The 20,993-nt window shown below is 36.6% G+C and overlaps 1 protein-coding gene and 2 pseudogenes across 2 annotated transcripts; 1 reads left to right on the top strand and 2 right to left on the bottom strand.

Annotated features, from left to right (window-relative positions):
- Positions 1–5,766: 5,766 nt before the first annotated feature.
- On the bottom strand, positions 5,767–6,893 carry LOC107564556 (suppressor of cytokine signaling 1-like; annotated as a pseudogene).
- Positions 6,894–10,851: 3,958 nt separating this feature from the next.
- Positions 10,852–11,850, bottom strand: LOC107565573 (up-regulated during skeletal muscle growth protein 5-like). 2 transcript variants are annotated; one of them, XM_016250820.1, is made up of 4 exons: positions 11,759–11,850; positions 11,578–11,648; positions 11,214–11,306; positions 10,852–11,098 (listed from the first exon to the last, which is right to left on the bottom strand). In XM_016250820.1, the coding sequence occupies exons 2-4, from the start codon at positions 11,644–11,646 to the stop codon at positions 10,997–10,999; spliced, it is 264 nt and encodes an 87-aa protein (XP_016106306.1). In that variant the 5' UTR covers positions 11,647–11,648; positions 11,759–11,850; the 3' UTR covers positions 10,852–10,996. The 2 variants fall into 2 exon arrangements, with proteins under 2 accessions (XP_016106306.1, XP_016106316.1); XM_016250830.1 differs by having other exon boundaries at positions 11,778–11,850.
- Positions 11,851–15,404: 3,554 nt separating this feature from the next.
- Positions 15,405–17,338, top strand: LOC107565210 (toll-like receptor 2; annotated as a pseudogene).
- Positions 17,339–20,993: the final 3,655 nt, after the last annotated feature.

The raw sequence follows: 20,993 nt of genomic DNA, 5'->3' as shown, positions 1-20,993 counted from the left end.
AATGGCAATATAAACGTGAAAAGCTGCAGGCCCAAGATATGTTTGATCCCTTTAAAACGCTGAGGGTGAAACTAATCCGATATGTTTTTAATGTTTGAGTTAATCACCTTGTCTGTAAACATTTAGCTGGAAGTTTATTTATATAGACAAATACTTTGTGATGTTTATGCAAATTACGTGATGTAACATTCTCAGCTCTGGGAAAACCCCAAGGTGTCCTTCCAACCATTGACAAGATGCAATCACTGCAACAGATACACACAGCCTAAAGCAATCCAGCTTGTCAAATGAAAATGCTTACAATGTACCACAAAGTATTTCAGTTAAATCTGAGTGCATGGTTGCACATTCAATTCTTTAGTGACCGCAAAATGAAACCAGTCAATTCTAGTTTGATGTAATTGCTGTTGGCTTTGAAAACCTGCCTGGTTAAATTACATTATATTTTAAGCGCAGGAATCCAGAATAGTTAGCACTCATTTGGTGAATAAAAGCACAGGTGCTGACTGATTTCCTTGATGTAAATACTGCCGTATGATTTCTGGGAAATCACAGGTTTCTGGTGGAACCAGTCCTGCAGAGTTATTGCACAAAGTGCCATATTTGTTTCTTTTTGTTACAACAGAGCACGCCTGTTATTTTGTTTGAAGAGGCCATGCAAGACGGTGAACATTTCATAACTTGTACAGACAAACACACAGCCCATGCTTGGTCAACAGCAGTTGTGCCAGTAAATATTGAAATGATCATATTTGGTTTTGGTGGATTTATGTCATTTTTACAGTCGAATATTATTTATCACATCTCGGATTTGATTTCAAGGGACTGTGCACATGCACAGTAAATGTGCCGTAGTGATCAGGCATGTGGACATACAGTGGGGCAAAAAAGTATTTAGTCAGCCACCAATTGTGCAAGTTCTCCCACTTAAAAAGATGAGAGAGGCCAGTAATTTTCATCATAGGTATACCTCAACTATGAGAGACTAAATGAGAAAAAAAAATCCAGAAAATCACATTGTAGGATTTTTAAAGAATTAATTGGTAAATTCCTCGGTAAAATAAGTATTTGGTCACCTACAAACAAGCAAGATTTCTGGCTCTCACAGACCTGTAACTTCTTCTTTAAGAGGCTCCTCTGTCCTCCACTCGTTACCTGTATTAATGGCATCTGTTTGAACTCGTTATCAGTATAAAAGACACCTGTCGACAACCTCAAACAGTCACACTCCAAACTGGCCAAGACCAAAGAGCTGTCAAAGGACACCAGAAACAAAATTGTAGACCTGCACCAGGCTGGGAAGACTGAATCTGCAATAGGTAAGCAGCTTGGTGTGAAGAAATCAACTGTGGGAGCGGTTATTAGAAAATGGAAGACATACAAGACCACTGATAATCTCCCTCGATCTGGGGCTCCACGCAAGATCTCGCCCGTGGGGTCAAAATGATCACAAGACCTGTGAGCAAAAATCCCAGAACCACATGGGGGGACCTAGTGAATGACCTGCAGAGAGCTGGGACCAAAGTAACAAAGGCTACCATCAGTAACACACTGCGCCGCCAGGGACTCAAATCCTGCAGTGCCAGACGTGTCCCCCTGCTTAAGCCATTTCATGTCCAGGCCCGTCTGAAGTTTGCTAGAGAGGATTTGGATGATCCAGAAGAGGATTGGGAGAATGTTATATGGTCAGATGAAACCAAAATATTACTTTTTGGTAAAATGTCGTGTTTTCGTGTTTGGAGGAGAAAGAATGCTGAGTTGCATCCAAAGAACACCATACCTACTGTGAAGCATGGGGGTCATGCTTTGGTGCTTTGGGGCTGTTTTTCTGCAAAGGGACCAGGACGACTGATCCGTGTAAACGAAAGAATGAATGGGGCCATGTATCGTGAGATTTTGAGTGAAAACCTCCTTCCATCAGCAAGGGCATTGAAGATGAAACGTGGCTGGGTCTTTCAGCATGACAATGATCCCAAACACACCGCCCGGGCAACGAAGGAGGGGCTTCGTAAGAAGCATTTCAAGGTCCTGGAGTGGCCTAGCCAGTCTCCAGATCTCAACCCCATAGAAAATCTTTGGAGGGAGTTGAAAATCCGTGTTGCCCAGCGACAGCCCCAAAACATTACTGCTCTAGAGGAGATCTGCATGGAGGAATGGGCCAAAATACCAGCAACAGTGTGTGAAAACCTTGTGAAGACTTACAGAAAAAGTTTGACCTCTGTCATTGCCAACAAAGGGTATACAACAAAGTATTGAGATGAAATTTTGTTATTGACCAAATACTTATTTTCCACCATAATTTGCAAATAAATTCTTTAAAAATCCTACAATGTGATTTTCTGGATTTTTTTTCTCATTTTGTCTCTCATAGTTGAGGTATACCTATGATGAAAATTACAGGCCTCTCTCATCTTTTTAAGTGGGAGAACTTGCACAATTGGTGGCTGACTAAATACTTTTTTTCCCCCACTGTACATACATTACACACTATAACTGTTACAGAAAACCTCATTAGAGGACGCAGTGTCTCGTTCCCTACTCAGGGAACCATGGTTACATAAGTAACCCGAGACGATTTTTGTTAAGATGTATAAACTCTTCCTGGCCAGAACTGCAAATATCACACTTCACTCAAATCTGTCATACTACACCATATTCTTACTTTACCCGTTTTGCTGCTACAGGAGTTATTGTTGTTCATTCTACTCCTATATATGGTTTTTATGTTTTCAGAATCAGGTTTCTTGACTAACTAAGCTCCCATTTAGTCCTTTGATTTGATTTTTGAATGATATGTGTATTAAAACGTCCCATCAAAATAGTAAAATCCAAGGAATTACCACCAGGTAAATGTAATTTGATAGATCAACAGTTTAGTAGAGGGAAGCAATGCCCCCTTGTGGCCAATGTACATGACAAAGTAACAATTTTAAGATTCTCACTGAACAGATGTGTCTGTTCAGTGAGAATATATATATATATATATATATATATATATATATATATATATATATATATATATATATATATATATATTAAAATGAGAATATATCTATATCACTAAACCCCAAGTAAGCGATAGGATTAAAGCCCGGATCCAAGTGTTAGTTTAACTGAATGAGGTCAACAGTTCTTGTTTTCCATACACCCTAAAAAATGCTGGGTAAAATAGGGACAAACCCAGCAATTGGGTTGTTTTGACCCAGCGGTTGGGTTAAATGTTTAACCCAACCTTCTGGGTAGTACCCCAACCGCTGAGTCAAAACAACACAAATGCTGGGTTTGTCCCAATTTTACCCAGCACTGGATTGTATTTAACCCAGTATTTTTTTAGAGTGTAGGGATTATAGGCTTTAAGGGGGTGGATAACAAAAGAGACATAACAAGTTTGATCAGCTTTATGTCTTTTAGCAAGTATTGTGGGAGGTATAAATCAAAGATCTTTAATCATTCATTGCTAAAAAACTGAAGAAATTAAAGTAACTACCTTTCACATACTCCTGATAAAAAATATAATGTATAATCCATAAGTGTAGGTATAACATGTTTGAACTCTCTCCCATTTACATTTGTGTATTCGAGAGACGCTCACATGATTTAGATTAATACATATTAGTAAAGAAGTTTTAAGTAAAAATGTTTCACCTTCAAAGTCAACAGGAAATCAAAACTGAAATGTATTTCTTAATGCACCACTTTTCTTGTCTTATACTCTGCATGATTCACTGATGCATGTTATTCCTATTAAAATAATATGTTGCCTTAATTTTTTTTGGTTTTCCCCCCTCTGACACTACTTCCTTTTTTATAAAACACTTTTAATTTGAATCCTTTTCCCTTCAGTCACCTGACTCCATTCACGTGGGCAATGCTCTCATCATGGTCCAATCAACTGCTTATGGATAAAACCAACCTCTAAATTTTTTCTCACTGAATATCTTTCTTTCTTTCGCTTGGAAAAATGACAATTACGGAATAAATTTGGTTGCATGGAGCATTTCATGTTCACTAGCTATGCTGCTTCACAGCCACATGCATGCCAGATACTAAAACGAACAGATCATATCAAGAATAAAATTTTTAAGTTGAATGTACTATGTCATTGTCATTTTTGATATATGAAAGAAGTGTGTTATGCAAGAAGGAAATGCTGCATTAAACATTGAAGTGCTATTAATCTTGTTCTCCTTCTGTCTTTCAGGTTTTTTGTTTTAGAAGTACAGCAATACCACACAACACAAAGGCAGTTTTGTTGAAGGACTTATAATGGACGTCAAAGAGAGGTGCTGCCCAGGCATGTAGAAAGATTACTTTGGCCCGTGACAATATTTCCAGTCATCACAGTGGTAAAACTCACTGAAATGCCTGGATGAGCCTTGTATGTTGTTTCTGCTCTTATTGACTTCTGATGAGAGAATGGCTTCCAATTGTTGGATGGCGAATGAATCTCAAGAGGCTTTGATTGAGGAGGAGAGAATACTGTGGCCTAGCTGTCGTCCTGTACATCTTGTCAAGATATATATAACTATACTGTATATACACACTGACCCTATTATTGTTTGCATGATCAGCATATTGCCTGTGACTAGAAATATACTGTATGTGTAACATTGTTAAACTATGTATAGAACTGGAGGAACTGAAGTAATTTTATGGTTTTTAATTCATCCAACCCTTTTCCTTTTTTCCCCTGTCCTTCTAGTTGTTGTTGTTGTTTTGTTTTTTTGTATTGTCCTGTGTTGCTTTAAGGTCAAAATAAAAAATATAATATCAAGAAGAAAAAAAACTATATACACATATACACAAATATGATCTCATTCTCATAATTTTCTCTCTAGGATGAAGCACAGTTGTTGTGGTATTCCTCATATAATATAAATAGTAGTATAGTATAATGGTAATAAAATATAAATAGTAGTAGATGAATAACTTTAAGTTTAAGCGCTAGAATTACTAAACTATAACTGAAAAAAAAAGCTTACAAAATACAAAGCCATAATCACATAATATTATAGTATATACGTAAATACTACTAAAATAACTCTGCTTTGGATAAAGCATCTGCTGATTAAATAAATGCACTGATGTAGATGTCCTCTCCTGTGTAAGGTATGTGAGGTATGCAGCGCAGAATCACAATGGATGTCTTTGTGTCAGGATTCTGTCCTGAAATACCATGAATGTAATGAGATCATTTTCCATTTTCTTTCTTTTTTTGTGAGAAATGCAAGAACAAAACATGCCTTTCTGTTTTATTCTGCAAAATAATTGTCAAAGGAAAGCAGATAGATATGGAGGAAAACTCATATTTCCCCTAGATGGGTCCACTTCTGTAAAGTCAGTATGTGAGAGGTTACTGATTCTTTTTAGGGTTGGGCCACATTACAAGAAACGTATCCGTTAGAACAAAAGTGAAAGAGAAATCTTCATAGAGAGATGGCAGCAAAATCAACTTTAAATCACATCAAATAATTTATCTTTAATAATAAAAAGCAATCCTAAACAAATAAAACCCTTGTCTCACTAGGTGAAATGTATATTTCTGCATAGCAGAATGTGTTGCTATACAATACATACTTATATAGCCTACATATTGTATGTACCAATATATAAAAATAATTCAACGTTCATACTGATAACAACATCACCAGTGCCTTGTGGTCAGTTGTTTACATTCATATATATATATATATAAACAGACAATACTATGTAAAGGTAACTAAATAGTTAAATCACTCATTTTACACAAATTCAAACTCTACACTGGCCCAGTACCAGCGGGAAGGCCTGTGGTGGTGTTGCGCTGATATTACTGCACATTTAAAAAAAAAAAAAAAAATGTTTTGTAGTGCATTGCTAATATCGTAGAATAGTCCAAACAATCACTACACACATGAATACAGTACATGTTCTAGTTGGGTCAATGAAGAGCACAGAATCCTATAGGCGTGGTCACATTTACCTCAGCGGAAATTTGCGTGCAAAATCAATGTAATTTCAAAAGAAATCAGCACGACTGGAGTTTGTTGCACAACCACCTTAAAGTTTGTGTTCAGGTTGTTTGTGCAAACTTGCCACGTTGCCTAAAAGAAAAGTACTTTGTTTTAAAGTAATTTCTGTGTGAGCAAAATCGCCACTATTGACAGTAAACAAAGGACATTTTTTTGCCCCGTGAAATTTCGCTGAATTTCCTCTAATGTGACCCCATCATATGAAATGTACTTTGAGATAATGTTTCCAATAAATCGTACTTTGTTATAGAGCTGCAACATCTGTAACATCTTCATATGAGCTACACACATTCATATACTAAAAGGGTACAACCACAGAAATTCTTTAAGTTTCTTGCTCACAGGCAGATGTTGAATACTATCTTTCCCAAAACTCCGCACCACAGCTCTTCTCGTCAGTTCTTGCAAGCTCTGCGGCGCTTCTCCGCGATACGGCATACTCAGACTCTTTTTTGGGGATGCAATATAGTATCCTAGCAGGCCAAATAGGCAAGAGAAAGTATGTTTACTGCCTGCTAAACTGAATCCTCCATCCTTCAGGAGCACCCTCACGCTGGTCGGGCCCTCAGGAGCCCGATAGCTGAGAGTGAAGAAAACATTTGCTTGCATGCTGTCCCGGATCAGGAACATCCCAAGAGGAAGTTTGGCAAGTCGAGAGTGAGCTTCATCTACTTCCAAGGGACCCCAGTAAAATCCACTGTGGCTCAAGTAATCCACAACCTGGGTGATGAGGTCACACTCCCGCTGGTCTCGAAAGGGGTGAAAGTGTGTTGGTGGGACAGCACAGGGTTTAGGGTACTCGGCCAGCTTGGATGGGTCCTGTCGCGCAACTGCATGGTCAGTGTCATTATGCTGGACCATTCTGAATCAGGGCCCACTCATACCATTCCTCCATTGTCCTAAAGCATAGATGAATGATTCTGTACCGCCTGTTTAAAGAAACAAAGAGTTCTAACATCAAGAGGTGGGAATGGCTCTTGCACGGACACACTCGAGAAAGTCTGTGAGAAAGTGCATGAGTATGTGCAAGTAAGCACATTGATTTCAAGTGTATTCAGGTTCAATTAAATTCTTCATTACGAAACAGAAAGCCTACCCTTTCTATGCAGATGATGCTCTATGAAGTCAGTGTGGTGTAACTAACATATCCTACAATTGTTGCTATTTGATAAGAAAACCCTAAAACAGAGAAGACCCCTGTAGACCCTTGTGTCATTGTGTCAAATCACTTTTTGAACTTTTATGAAAAGGCACATTTTGTTCAGGTCAAATGGAGTAACCCTAAGAACATACACTCTTAAAAATAGAGGTGCTTAAAAGGTTCTTCACAGCGATGCCATAGAAAAACCATTTTTGGTTCCACAAAGAACCATTCAGTCAAAGGTTCTTTAAAGAACCATCTATTTCTCACCTTTTTGAAGAACCTTCTTTCGCCACAAAGAATCTTCTGTGAAACAGAAAGGTTCTGCAGATGTTAAAGTTTCTTTATGGAACCATTTAGACAAAAAGCATTGTGAAGCACCTTTTTTTTTTAAAAGAGTGTATTCGTTTGAAAAATCATGTTTGAAAATCTGATGATTAAAAAGAATGATTATATACAGTGAGGGCTGAGTGTACTGTATTTTAGTGTGCACTTTTACTTGATGGCTATTAGTTACACCACATGTTTTAATCAAAACGGTACAACAATTTGTAAGAAAAACGAATGGAATCAATATTAATGCAAAGATGACATTTAGAAAGACTTTTCTCTACTCGAAAACTTTGTTACGGTTCAGTGGCAAAGTAGAATGATTTCCCTCACGCATAGCTAATATAGGCTACTCTAAAAATCAAGACCATATCAAAAACATTACAAAAATATAAAAGAAAAATATTTAAATAATTTATATGAATACATTTCATATTTTAAACATATATTTGAAAAATAAAAACCATCATAAATAACTAATGGGACGTTTTTGGTTGGCTATATAATTCTTTGAAAGTTTTGATGTTGTATGGTCTTTATGGAAATAAGCGTTTAACGGTTAGCACAGGCAAAGCGAAGCCCCCTGCCTTCTCTGAAATACCAGCACATACATGTAGGCTATTCTCGAAAGAACTCCAAGGTATCACATGATATTAAACCGGTTCTCCTGTGCTACAAGTGTAACGATTTCCATTTAACGATTTTTAATGTGTCACCTACACTTTAAAAAAAAAAAAAAAGGAAAAAGGTTTCCATAAAGCTGTGTTTAATCCACGGTGAAATTAAAGGTGAAAGAAACGCCTCCAGTCCGGTTTCAGATGAAAAACCTCTAGCCAGCCACTTACCGCAAATGCAGTTTGATGTTGTCTAAGCCAAACTTCTCCAGAACTGTGTCAAGATTTCCTGCGATGCTGCATTTTTAGTTGTAACACATCATTCTTCTCTCATAGGCTGACCATTATAAAAAAGCGAAAGCGAAAGCTTAAAAAATAAGCAAGGCGGTCTCGCCTCTAGCACATGAATAACTGAGAACTCTTCCAAGTGCTGCCAGAGTCTGGATGAAGGATATATGTCTCTGTTTATGCACGCGTTATGCCATTTAATGTATTTTATTTACTCTACCCTCTGCGTAATCTGCAAAGTGAAATACTAGATTTAGGAATGGGGCTGGATTTTGGCAGCTCTCTCTGCCTCTCCATGTTACCAAGATCTTGGTAATTCAGCAAATGATGAACATCAAAAAAGCTTGTTATAACCAAGCTACTGCAGTTTGTCTTCACGAGTGTGTATTTTAAGTTATTATTGAGCCTGCTGTTTTGAACGCACTTCTGTTTCACTTTCATTTCGGAGGCATGTTTTACTTTAAATCACGTGATCTTCACCAACTCATCTCGTCTTACGACAGGTTAAGAGGTTAAAGGTCTTATACTGGTTTAATTTGATTGTTTAAGACTGTAACCCTAAACAAACACATGAGCTACACATCTACGTGTAATGAAATATTATTTTCAATAGATTTGGAAAATCATAGAAATGATAGCCTACTAGGCCTACAGTAAATTCATGTCATCCTCTTCTAGTACAGATCAATAGTTTATAGCATTTTATAGTAAGATTACTATTATTATTATCTTTCATACCACTGCAGAAATATAATACATAAATATAAACTTAAATGTAAAAGCCATTGAAAAATCCTATATCGATCAACCATTATTTTGAACATTAAGAGACATGCATCCACCTTGAAGTCTATGATGGTTATGGCCCTGATGCACCCATTAACAAACACTATATGAGTTTTACTTATAAGAGAAAAAAATAAAAGGTAACCAATGAAAAATGTTAAAGTGGCCAGTCTTGCACCAGACAACTATTGTATCTGTATAAACAGCAGCATTCACTGAATACATACATAGTTTCGACTTTAAACGGATGTTGTACGATTAACTGTTCTCTCTGTAGATTGCTTCTGAGTCTTATAGTAATCAGATGATCTCTAAAAATTGCTGATAAGCTGCATCTCTGAGTGGCAAAGCAGAACGTATACCTGGAATAACTCGTCCTACATTAAGTTCAGGTCTTTTTTACATCTTAGAAAACACTCTCAAATCAATTCCATTTATATCTTTAACAAATATGTTTGTTTGAACCATAATTTGTAATCCATCAGTTAAGGATAAATCATATTTTAATCTATTTTAGCTATAATTTGCATGTTTTGTTTGCAGATTTCAGGGGAAAAAAATACCTTGCACTGTACTGCAGATGAATCCAAAGATGAATTTTCACCTGAAGGACTGAAAGGACCTTTAAGATGATGAGATGAGCCCCAAAATACAAAAAGACCAGAGCTCTTAAGCAACTGACATCAACTGCTTGCACATCCACCTAGAGAGAATTTACTACAGCGGAGTAGGATACTGCTCTAACTTTACAGGAAAAAAGATTTACCACATCCCACCATTGGTGCACACAGGTGCTTTTTCATTTCAGTTTCACTTTAGTTGACCCAGGTATAGATCGTATCACATTCAGGTGAAAATATTTGAAAAAAATAGTGAGACATAGTTGATATAACTGTATAGTATAACATCTAAAAGAGGGGGGGAAAATACATTGTATTAAAGAAAATGGGTAGTACTTCAGTCGTTTGTTGATTAGCATAATAATGGAATATTGTAGATTTCACAACAATTATACTTAAACGAAGATTCACTTTCAGAATGACACCTGATCTGACATGATCATCCCGAAACAAAAAGCAGGGGGAAAAAAACATATTACAACAGCACTGTTATTTCTGAAATCATTTCTAAACATTTCATTTTACAGGAAAACATCCCCATCTGACCTGCTAGTTTCACTAACCTAAAACCAACAGCTGTTAAAATAACCACACAATTTGCCTTTAGAACAGATAGTGCAAAACGGCTTCCAAGAAATGTACTTGACAATAAGCTTACACTGCACTCTACTGGCAAATCACCAAAAAGACTAAAAACAACAACAACAATGCGATTAAAAAACATTATAGTCTGCATGAAATTAAAATTAAAAACATCTAAATGGATGTTATAGGTTTTATTGTGAACCGTACATCCAGGCATGGATGCATTGTTCACATGCAACCGACTATTCTCTTGGTGATGCAAGCAGGACTTCATATGCCTAAATCTTGTCCCTCAAGCTTATGTTCATCTGCATTCACTTATGAGTGCAACCAACATTTACATTTCAACATTCAATCAACATCTGATTCATAGAACCAAGTCCTCAACATAGTTACACTCGGATGTACATCACAATATACAAGAACAGTTCCGTCGCTGCTCCCAATTTATTGTGACTTTAAAAAAAATGTTTTAAATAAAAATCTGTGTGCATGATAGAAGAAGGAAACATCTGGCCAGTGACATGTAGAAACACGAGCTTCATTAACCAGAGTCCACTCATGTAGTGATCATAAATAATTTATTGTATCCTTAACCCCCCTTAACTTTCTATTTGTAGTTTATGAGGATGCAGATGCTGTTTCATGTTCCTCCTTCCTGCGGTGTCTCATCATGTAGACGCCAGCTGTGAGTGCAAGAACACCATATGTGGCAAGAACAAACTGCAAAAGGGAATAAGTGGGGGGAAATGACACGTTTAGATACAAGTGACGTGAGCGACAATCATACTGTTGTCTTTGATCATGCAACAATCTGACAGATCCTTAATGATCTTACATTTCTGCGTCCTTGTAATGTGTAGCTGTTGAAATGTTTCCTCCATCCTGTCAGTTCTGTTGGGGTCGGTGCATCAATCCCAAAGAGCTGTCTCTGTCATTATAAAACAACAAGGAATTACGAATAACGTCTATAAAATGAAACAAAATAATAATAGTTGTAGGTGTTAATATCATACCATGGTACTGTAGTACTGAATAAACCGAACTTAGCTACTATTGCATTTCTCAAAATAATGTACTCATTACTTTGCCATTTTTATATTTTAAAATGTTTTTTATATAGATGTATTTACTTATTATGGCAGCAAGCATGGCTGCTTTATGTTGAATTGTGATTTATTTTAATAAAGTTATTTGTCTACCTTGACTTCGCTAATAAGATGACCAAAACTTGTCAGAGGAATCCGTGTCTTCACAGGGGAGGTCGGCATGTCTGTAGAAAAAAAACCTATGTTTTAAACAATACTTCTGCAAATCAAAGCAAAGCACAATGGAAACGATAGCATGTCAGCCTTGAAAAGCATATACACACTAAACACTTACTGAATCACTCTAAAAATACCGTTTCTACAAAGAACACACTGCGGTTGTTTACAGCTGCGGTATTAGTTCCGGGATTTTTCAATGTCAGCTCAGCATCCAATTAAAACTCCCTAACTGAGACGTTGAGCCAATGGCTGCAGGCCTGGAGGCGGGACTTTGAGGTGGTTACGCAAACTAGTTAAAGCGCCCGTGTTTGAATTTATGGTCAAACGTATTAATGTACGTGGTAACCGAGGTCAGCCAGAGGAAGTTGTAGAGGCAATGTGGCAATGTATGGGTATCTGCTAACCAGTTTTATTTAACTTCCTTTACGGTGACTTGTTTAAGTTAACTAATTAATGACATAATTGTTAAGGCAGTTTCCTCTGGTCTTCCTCAAGGACACAATTAATGTTTTTTTTTTTTTTTAATCTCTATTAGCCTACTCTTTTCCAGATCCAGATTATCCTTTTTGCGATGCAGCCTGCAAAATGTGTTGTGGTAGATGATCATTACCCTATTGGCCTTTGCCATTCAGTTTTTGCATGTTTACATAATGGTGCTCTGAGAGGTTTAAATACATTAAAAAAAATTATTATTGGTCAAGTAGGATTGGGGTTTTGAACACAAGACATAAAAAGTAATATTTCTTGTTGAGGAGAAGTGTGCTATTATTATATATGTGATCAGACTTTCAGTTTTTTTTCAAATCAGGCTTACTTTAAAGAAATGACCCAAGACATTTCTAGAGACCAGAATATCATTATATGACACACACAGAAAATGTCTTCTTTTTAGTATAAACTATACGTGCAAGGTTTCCTTTCTGAACCATTAGTGTAAAACATGTTTAGAAGTAATATTTTATGCATCAAATTTTAACTATCCAAGATAGTTTTGATGCTTAGTTAATGATGCATGCACTTCTCTTTTTGACTCAGTCTGCATATTTACACTAAACGTGACTTGTATACATTTTTCTCTATTTGAATCTGAAATTCAAACACAGAAATACTGTTGTGCCGTCAACAGTTCAAATCAACTGGAGCAGAAATAGCAGAGTAACTTTATATGTCCCAAGTGAATTGAGAAAGTTGTTTATGTCTGATATAGGTTTATTCCTCTTTTCACCTGTCACTAACTGGTGACACAAGGGAGGTGTCCTCCTTGCAATTTTAGATAAACTTTCATCAGCGCAACAGCCAAGGTCAAAAAGAGAAGGACATTTAATATCATGCCAGAAAAACCCGTTATCAAGATATTTCTATAACGCATAAAAGCAAGTAATCAACATAAAACCATAAATATGACAACTCAAAATCCATCTCTAACATTTTCAACATGAGGATCCCAGTATTTTATCACAGGGGGGCTCTTCTCTTTCTTTTATCACTCTTTGTAAAATATTTGCAGTGCCTTAATTAAAGCTGGTTATGAAAAGCACTGGGTGTGACCTGTAATTACCACAAGATTGATGTAGATACTTTATAATAAAATTCACGTCTTGCTTAAAAAAAGGCTACTTCCTCTTTTCAAATCCTTAATTCATTGTATAGTGAAGTGAAACTAAACAGATATCTGAAATAGTTTTACAAAAAACTATTTGCATAAAAGCTGTGTAAGACATTTGAGACAGCCTGAATACTTATTAGTCTGAATACTTATTACCTAAATGAAGCATGCAGGTATATGTTCCTGATAAAAGAGACATGATTTTGTACGTTTCAATCAGGCTATTGAGTTTCACTACCTCCTGTGACTCACACTGTGTTTGCATGTTTGATTTCTGTTTGTTTTATCCTATTATGACTACAGCCAAACTGCAGTTTGCATAGAAAAGAGGACCAGTCATAATAATGGCAGTCAGGTAATAAAAATTGACTTCTTCTGTCTTGAAATATGCTAGACTGGAAGTACTTTAATAATCAACATGTTTTAATACTGCAATCATAAGCTTGCGATTATACAAAACGTGGTGTAATATTGAGGTATAGACACAGAACGACATGAAAGTGCATTGATTGACTGACCGTTTTGGATCAGAAATTGAGGACTTCTGTTTTGAGCGTTTCTCCTTTTGTGTATGCTAAATGTATTACTGTGACGCACAGCTGAATTTTCAGCAGCCATTACTCAAGTCTTCAGTGTCATATACAGGTTCATCTCAATAAATTAAATTGAATGTCATGGAAAAGTTCATTTATTTCAGTAATTTAACTCAAATTCTGAAACTTGTGTATTAAATAAATTGCTGTTGAACTGCTGAAATAAATGAACTTTTCCACAACATTCTAATTTATTGAGATGCACCTGTATTTCAGAAATGATTCCATTATGCTGATTTGTTGCTCAAGAAACGATTCTTATTCATGTCAATGTTGAAAACAATTGTGCTGCTTAATATTTTTTTTTGTGGAAGCCATGATACATTTTTTAAGGATTACGTGATAAATAGAAAGTTGAAAAGAACAGCATTTATTTGATATGTTTTTTTTATTCTTACATTAATTCTTTTAATTCTTCCATTAATTTTATGGGTATTTCGGTTAACTCTATAAATATACATGCCATGCAGTGCAAAAATTATATACAGGTCAAACACATGTAAAAATCAATACAGTAAATTCCTTCATACTAATACAGTACATTGTGCCCTATTTATTTATTTTAAAAAATAAATTTTTTACAGGATGAGACCCTTGGAAGCAAAGGAGTCTGTAATAATTTTTATATTAAAGGTGACATATTATGCCCCTTTTTACAATATGTAATATAAGTCTCTGGTGTCCCCAGAATGTGTATATGAAGTTTCAGCTCAAAATACTCCACAGATCATTTATTATATAATTTTGAAAATGCCTATTTTGAGTGGAAGCAGAAACACGCTGTTTTTCGGGCCTGTGTCTTTAAATGCAAATGAGCTGCTGCTCCCCGCCCCCTTTTCCAGAATAGAGCTGCGTCTTTACAGCTGCTAAAAAACATCTGTTTTGGTTCTGATTATCATGTTTATCGCACTGAAATCATGCGTTTTAAACCATATGAGTTTAAACTTCAGATGTAAGGTTTTCTGAGCGCACACATCCGAAGCACACGCACAGAAAGCGGCCACTACACAGCATGTGAGTACTAAACTAAGTTCTCATTCACACACACGTTTACGTTAAAAACACACGAGTTACAAAAACAGTCGGTTATGTCTGTGAAGGTAAACAGCTGGGAAATAAATCGCTTGTTTATTTTAGATCTGTGTGGCAGCAGCAGCCTAAATAAATCATTAAATCCACTGCTATCTCGTCTCCTCTGAGGCTGGGACTCGAAATAGTGTTCTGTGCTCGTCAGTGCAGCCAAAGACAGAACAGTTAGCATGTATTGCTCAAACTTTCGCCATGGCATTAGAACTGGTACACCATTGTTGCATGCGAAATCAAAATGACGGTGCCCTTGAGTGGAAGTTTACAGATTAAGGGGTGGTAATATTATAATGAGATCCCTTTGCCACATCACCAAGGGAGCGAAATCAGACGCGCTCGTTTTCTCAGACACTTGCAGAAAAAGGCTTCCCAAAACAAAGTGATTGGATTAATATTTTTCATGTTTCCTTGGTTGGTAGATGCACCAGGGACCTGCTTAGAGCACTTAAAACCTGGAAAAGTCTGATTTTCATGATATGTCACCTTTAATTTTGGCCCAAGGTTTTGACTACTCCAGGACATGTAATTGTGATCAGCAATATTTTTGCAACTGTTCATCAAATCATCTCCAACAGGTCCCAAAAGTTCCAGTGAAAGCTCTTGGCCTTGACCTGTCATTCAATCAAATTGAGTCTATTGACATGAATGATCTCAGCCCATATAGTGAGCTGAAAACCCTGAACTTGCATAAGAACAAGCTCAAGTTTATACACAAGGAGGCTTTCAAATCTCAACATAAGCTGGAAGTTCTTGATCTGTCCTTAAACAACCTAAAAATAATTATCTTCGTCTTGGTTCCACAAGCTAAACTCTCTTCAGCAACTGAACCTTGTAGGAAACCCATACACCACCTTGGGACCTGCTCCCATTTTCCAGTCTCTCCTTAACCTAAGAACGTTGCAATTCGGTAGTCCTTCAGTGAGAGATGTGTACAAGAATGGCTTAGATGGGCTCACTCATCTGGATGAGATGACATTCATTGGCAGTAACCTGAGGTCATGTAAGAACGGGAGCTTAAAAGCAGCCCGTCCCATCGGTTTAGTCTCTTTGAGCCTTCAGAGTCTATTTCAGAACGATCCAGAATTAGTCTCTAAGGTTCTTCAAGACGTCTCCCACTGACTATCAAAGATGTTGAACTCAGAACGAACACTTCGACAGAATCCTTTAAAGTGGCGAGAGAAGGTGGGACTGAAAGCTTGAGTTTCCATAATTGCACCACAACTGATGAAGCATTGACCTCTTTTTTGATGGTCATGGATAATTCTTTTTTGTCTTGCATTGGTCTTGAAGATGTACATTTTATTGGTCAAGGGTGGTGGCAGAAAGCTTCGAACACACATTACGAAAACTTACATACGGCCTACATACGTAATCTCGACATCCAAGGGTTCTTTGAGTTCAGTAGCATGAAGCAGTTGGGATTTCTGCTGGTGAATCTCCACAAGGTGTCCGTGATCAACGGCACAGTGTTTGTTATTCCTCCTATAATTACTGTCCTGTTGAAGAAACTTGAATATTTGGACCTTAGTCAGAACCTCCTTTCAGACCTGACAATTGCACCAACGTTATCTACGAGTTTTTATCAAAAACTCATCACTCTTAACGTGAGCCAGAACGTTTTAAAATCCCTTGGGCTGATGTCTCAGTTGACCACTAACATTAAGTTACATCACATATTTAGACTTAAGCCATAATAGTTTTGTTTCTATGCCAGAAAAGTGTAGCTGGCCAGCGACTCTCAGGTTTCTGAACCTTTCCAGCACAAAGCTAGGTAAGATGACCCCATGCCTGCCTTCTTGACGGTCCTGGATGTCAGTGAAAATGATCTGATGGTGTTCAACCAAAGATTTCCCCAACTTATTACGCTAATACTGACAGGCAACCGATTTATAAAACTCCCAGAGGGGGAATTATTTCCAAGGCTGCACACTGCTTATTCAAAGGAACGGCTGAAGAGCTCCGCTATGATGCTTTTGTATCTTACAGTCAACATGACGCTGAGTGGGTCGAGGAGATCCTTGTTCCAGAACTAGAGATAGCTCATCCTACGTTTCCCCTGTGTTTGCACAAACGGTACTTCCAGCCGGGCCGCTGGATCATGGACAACATCATCATCGACTCGATTGAGAAGAGCCATCGGACTCTCTTTGTTCTGTCTGAGCACTTTGTCACCAGCGAATGGTGCCGTTACGAGCTGGACTTCTCACATTTCCGCATAGTCGATGAACACAATGACTCCGCTGTCCTGGTACTTCTAGAACCAATCAAGAAGGAGACCATTCCAAAGCGTTTCTGCAAGCTGAGGAAGATTATGAACTCCAGGACGTATCTGGAGTGGCCTGACGAGGAGGAAAAGAGAAGCGAGTTCTGGAGCAATCTGAGAGCTGCTCTACAGAGAGATGAATGTTAATGGCTTGCCAGGTTGTGTGACAAATATAGACTAATCAAAACTGGCCAAGTATCAAAATGCAATGTCTCTATGATGCATTACTTTTATTTGTAGGCCTACTGTATATACAGTGTTATTGTTAACTAAAAGCAAATTTGAAAATTCAAAATATTAATAAATTATACTATAATAGTATATAAATAAAACAAAACTAACACTGCTGTATAATGTATTTTAACATTTGCAAAGTTTAAAACATGTCAATTCCATTAAAAGTGACCATGTGGATAAGAGGGTAACCTTAAATGTAATATTTACAAAGTGTCAAAATGCAATGCCTGTCAGCTGAAGCTTTAGCGGGTTGCTTGGATAATACCAATTCAGATGTGCCTGCTTTTACTTCATACGTAGGCCCATTGTACTTGCCAGACTATTTCACATGACATGTTCAGAGCACTAACAGCACTGTGAATGCATATGGATTGAGGTATAATATTAGCACAACAAATATTAACTTATGTGTTATCAGTAGAATGTGTTTGTGTAATGTGAGATTTGACAATGGGAAGTTATCTATAATGTTATTTACTACTGTAATGACTGACTGTTTATCACCAGTATGATGATTTCACAATGAGTTCAGCCCCTTTTCTGTCACATATAAGCAAATAACATTAGATTGAATCAAATGCTAATGTATGTGACAATAGCAATAATGAACTGTTATAAAATCACAAACAATTTTACTCTTCTGGTAACTTTCTTTTGTTCATATCCTATTATATTAGACTTAATCTTTCGTTTTTAGCATGTTGTCTGTACATCCTGCAGACTTCTCACTTTTTAAAGAAGACTTTAGGTCTATTTTGATAGTCTTGATATTATTTTTAACGATCTGTTTTTAGATCTCTTTTCTCCAGAAATCACATGATACTGACAACTTTTAAATAGTATTTTATTACTTTGGCGCCACCTGTTGGATGTTTTTAGATTTTTAATTGATTAATTTTACTTACAGTAGGCTATGTAATTTCAGTATGTGAGCTCATAACTGATCAGTGAAGGTAGTGGTGAGGTAATGAAGGCCACAACAGTTTTTTTTCCACCTGTTATTCCTCTAATGTTCTCACAATATACCATTCTTGTTCTCATAATGAAACCTAAACCAAGCATGTGATTTTGTGCAATGAATTGACAGTGTAGTATCTTGTACCAGTGTGGAGTTCAGCAGATGGTGGATGACTGTATCAAATGCTTTTGTTGCCAATGCACACGATTCAAAGAAAAGGGTTTCGGTACAGTGCTGATATGCATATTGTTGTCAAAGAATAAACTGTAAACTTTGACCGAATATTGCACGTTTTAATAATGTAATCACAGACTAAGTCCTTATAAATAACCTGACTGGTGACCCACCAGTGGGTTCATCACAAGCTAATTAGTGAACATGCTGCTTGAGCATTTTATTTTTTGGCTCCTGAAGTACTCTCTACAGAAAAAAATACTATTTAAAAGTTGACAGTATCATGTGATTTCTGGAAGAAGAAAAAAAAGATCTAAAAACAGATAATTTGCAATAATATCAAGACTATCAAACTAGACCTAAAGTCTCCTTTATAACATTTAACAATGATCACATCTGTCAGGTTGGATGATGTGAGGACAAGCCTCAATGATGAGATCTTTTGTGTTTGTTAGTAAACTCAGATCTCTTTTATGAGCCCTTGGTCAGTATCCGATCATCAATTGCATCAAGACAGAATGAAGAATATATAATATATACACAGAAATTTACACAGAAAATGACATGAGAATATTCAGAAGACATCTAGTCAGTCATCTGATATTAAATATGTCTGTGGGTCAATTTTCAGATGTGGGTCAGTTAATCCTTTTAAGGTTTAATATGTTGTGGCAAATCATCTGCTAAATGGCAGAATTCATTCAAATTAAAAGGGGATTTTTTTTTGTTGCCGCAAATCAAGAACAAGTGGGAGGTCTGAATGTTCCTCATTCAGTCATTTTATGCTTTGCTCTTGAACAGTAATTGCAAGGACAGTCCCCTTGGTGGTGCCTGGGGTTAAGTGTCTTTCTCAAGGGCACAATGGGGATTTTCGTGAACCCTTATTCATGGGTCACTACTACTGGGGTTTGAATCAGTTCAGATCATAGACCACTAGGCTTCAACCACAATGTTTGCATCAGATGCTGCTGGAAAGAGAACCGAAACGTTTTCTGAGAAAAATAAAAGCTTAAAAGAATTGCTACTCTTTAAAAAACAAACCTTTTTAAAGTGCAAGTGAAAGTACAAGGTTAAAAAATAAAAAGTCATCAGTTTAAAAGCCAAACGAAGAACAACTGTTCTCAGGAATGAAAATACTCTTCCATAGAAACTAAACAAGTTACCACCCCTTCTGCACATATATTGAGGTGATTTGTATACACAGGCACACAAAGCTATGAGCTACTGCTATTTTTCAATAGAAAATTACAGGTTTGAGTGCCAACGTTTTTCTGAAGCAATTTGCCACCAACATGACAGTTTAAAAAAAAAAGATTCTTGTGATGGCTTTTAAGGCTTTTCAGAATTGCCACATACAGTCTGATCCATTTTGAGAGCCCTTTAAAAAAACTGGTCTCTAAATAACTTATAAGGTTTCTTGAGGTTTCATCATGGCTGCAGAACCTTTGTGCACGACGGAATCCTTAAGTTCCTGCAAGAAGTTTAAAGACTGTCCTCCAGTCTATCATGAGGGAAAAGGTGTTTGAGGCACCTAATATATACACTGAAGTTTAAGTTTAATTTGTGACTGAAGTATGGGGACAAAGATATTAAAGTAACTTACGTACAGTATTGATCTGAAACTGGTTTAATGAATCGGAAGGGTAATTTAGGCCAGCATTAGTGTGTAAAGAACAGCTCAAATATATATTGGGACAAAAAATATTTTATGTAAACAAAACTGGATTTTTCATGCCTGGTTTAATACATATATACTTTTGTATGAGATCATTTGAAGGAATTTTAATAAATTACAGAACTGGTGTCACCTAACTCAGCAGGTTCTCTGGGTAAATAAACATAATTCACACAAGTAAAATTCACAAAAAGAAATAAATAAAAAATGAAAACTTGAAATGTCATGGCTGCCCAGACTGGGAGGGCTGTAACACTACTTTCATAAGTATTTCTCAACCCACAAAGATTGCACAAAATGGGACAGTCTATAAGCTGACATGACATAATTGAAAAAGCGCATGCACTCACACAATGTCAGTTATGTTTTTAGAGTCGTTGCCTCATGTTTTATGTCTTAGATCTATATATTTTATTCAGTGTTAATTGCTGTTTTGAATTAAAATGTTTTGTATATGTGTAACATTTCAAATGAAAACGTTTCACATGAATTTAGGTAAAAATGGAGGGTGATAGAGCAACTATTTTTTGTCTTTTTTAAGGAAATTTGATTATGACAGTAAATCCATCCATCCAAATTTGTCCATGTTTTCTGTTATAATGTTACAAGTCACAACAGTTGTGGGATTATAACAACAGCGCTTCTTGTAGCTACTTGATGTTTATGATGATGATGTCTACACAGTTTTGAGAGAAGCAGTAAACTTATAAAGCACATTCATGCATTTAGCAGAAGCTTTCATCCAAACAAACTTATTC

The sequence above is a fragment of the Sinocyclocheilus grahami genome, unplaced genomic scaffold (genome assembly GCF_001515645.1).
Source record: "Sinocyclocheilus grahami isolate Dianchi unplaced genomic scaffold, SAMN03320097.WGS_v1.1 scaffold25.1, whole genome shotgun sequence".
NCBI classification, from domain to species: Eukaryota; Metazoa; Chordata; class Actinopteri; order Cypriniformes; family Cyprinidae; genus Sinocyclocheilus; species Sinocyclocheilus grahami.
Note: the sequence above shows the minus strand (reverse complement) of the source record. Positions and strands in the feature narration are given on the sequence as shown.

Excerpts from the sequence above, each read along its gene's own strand:
- LOC107565573 (XM_016250820.1), bottom strand. The coding sequence starts at position 11,646 with ATGCCGACCTCCCCTGTGAAGACACGGATTCCTCTGACAAGTTTTGGT. Across the intron at positions 11,307-11,577 it reads ATCTTATTAGCGAAGTCAAG|AGACAGCTCTTTGGGATTGA; the intron begins GTAGACAAATAA and ends TTATAATGACAG. Across the intron at positions 11,099-11,213 it reads CATTACAAGGACGCAGAAAT|TTTGTTCTTGCCACATATGG; the intron begins GTAAGATCATTA and ends TCCCTTTTGCAG.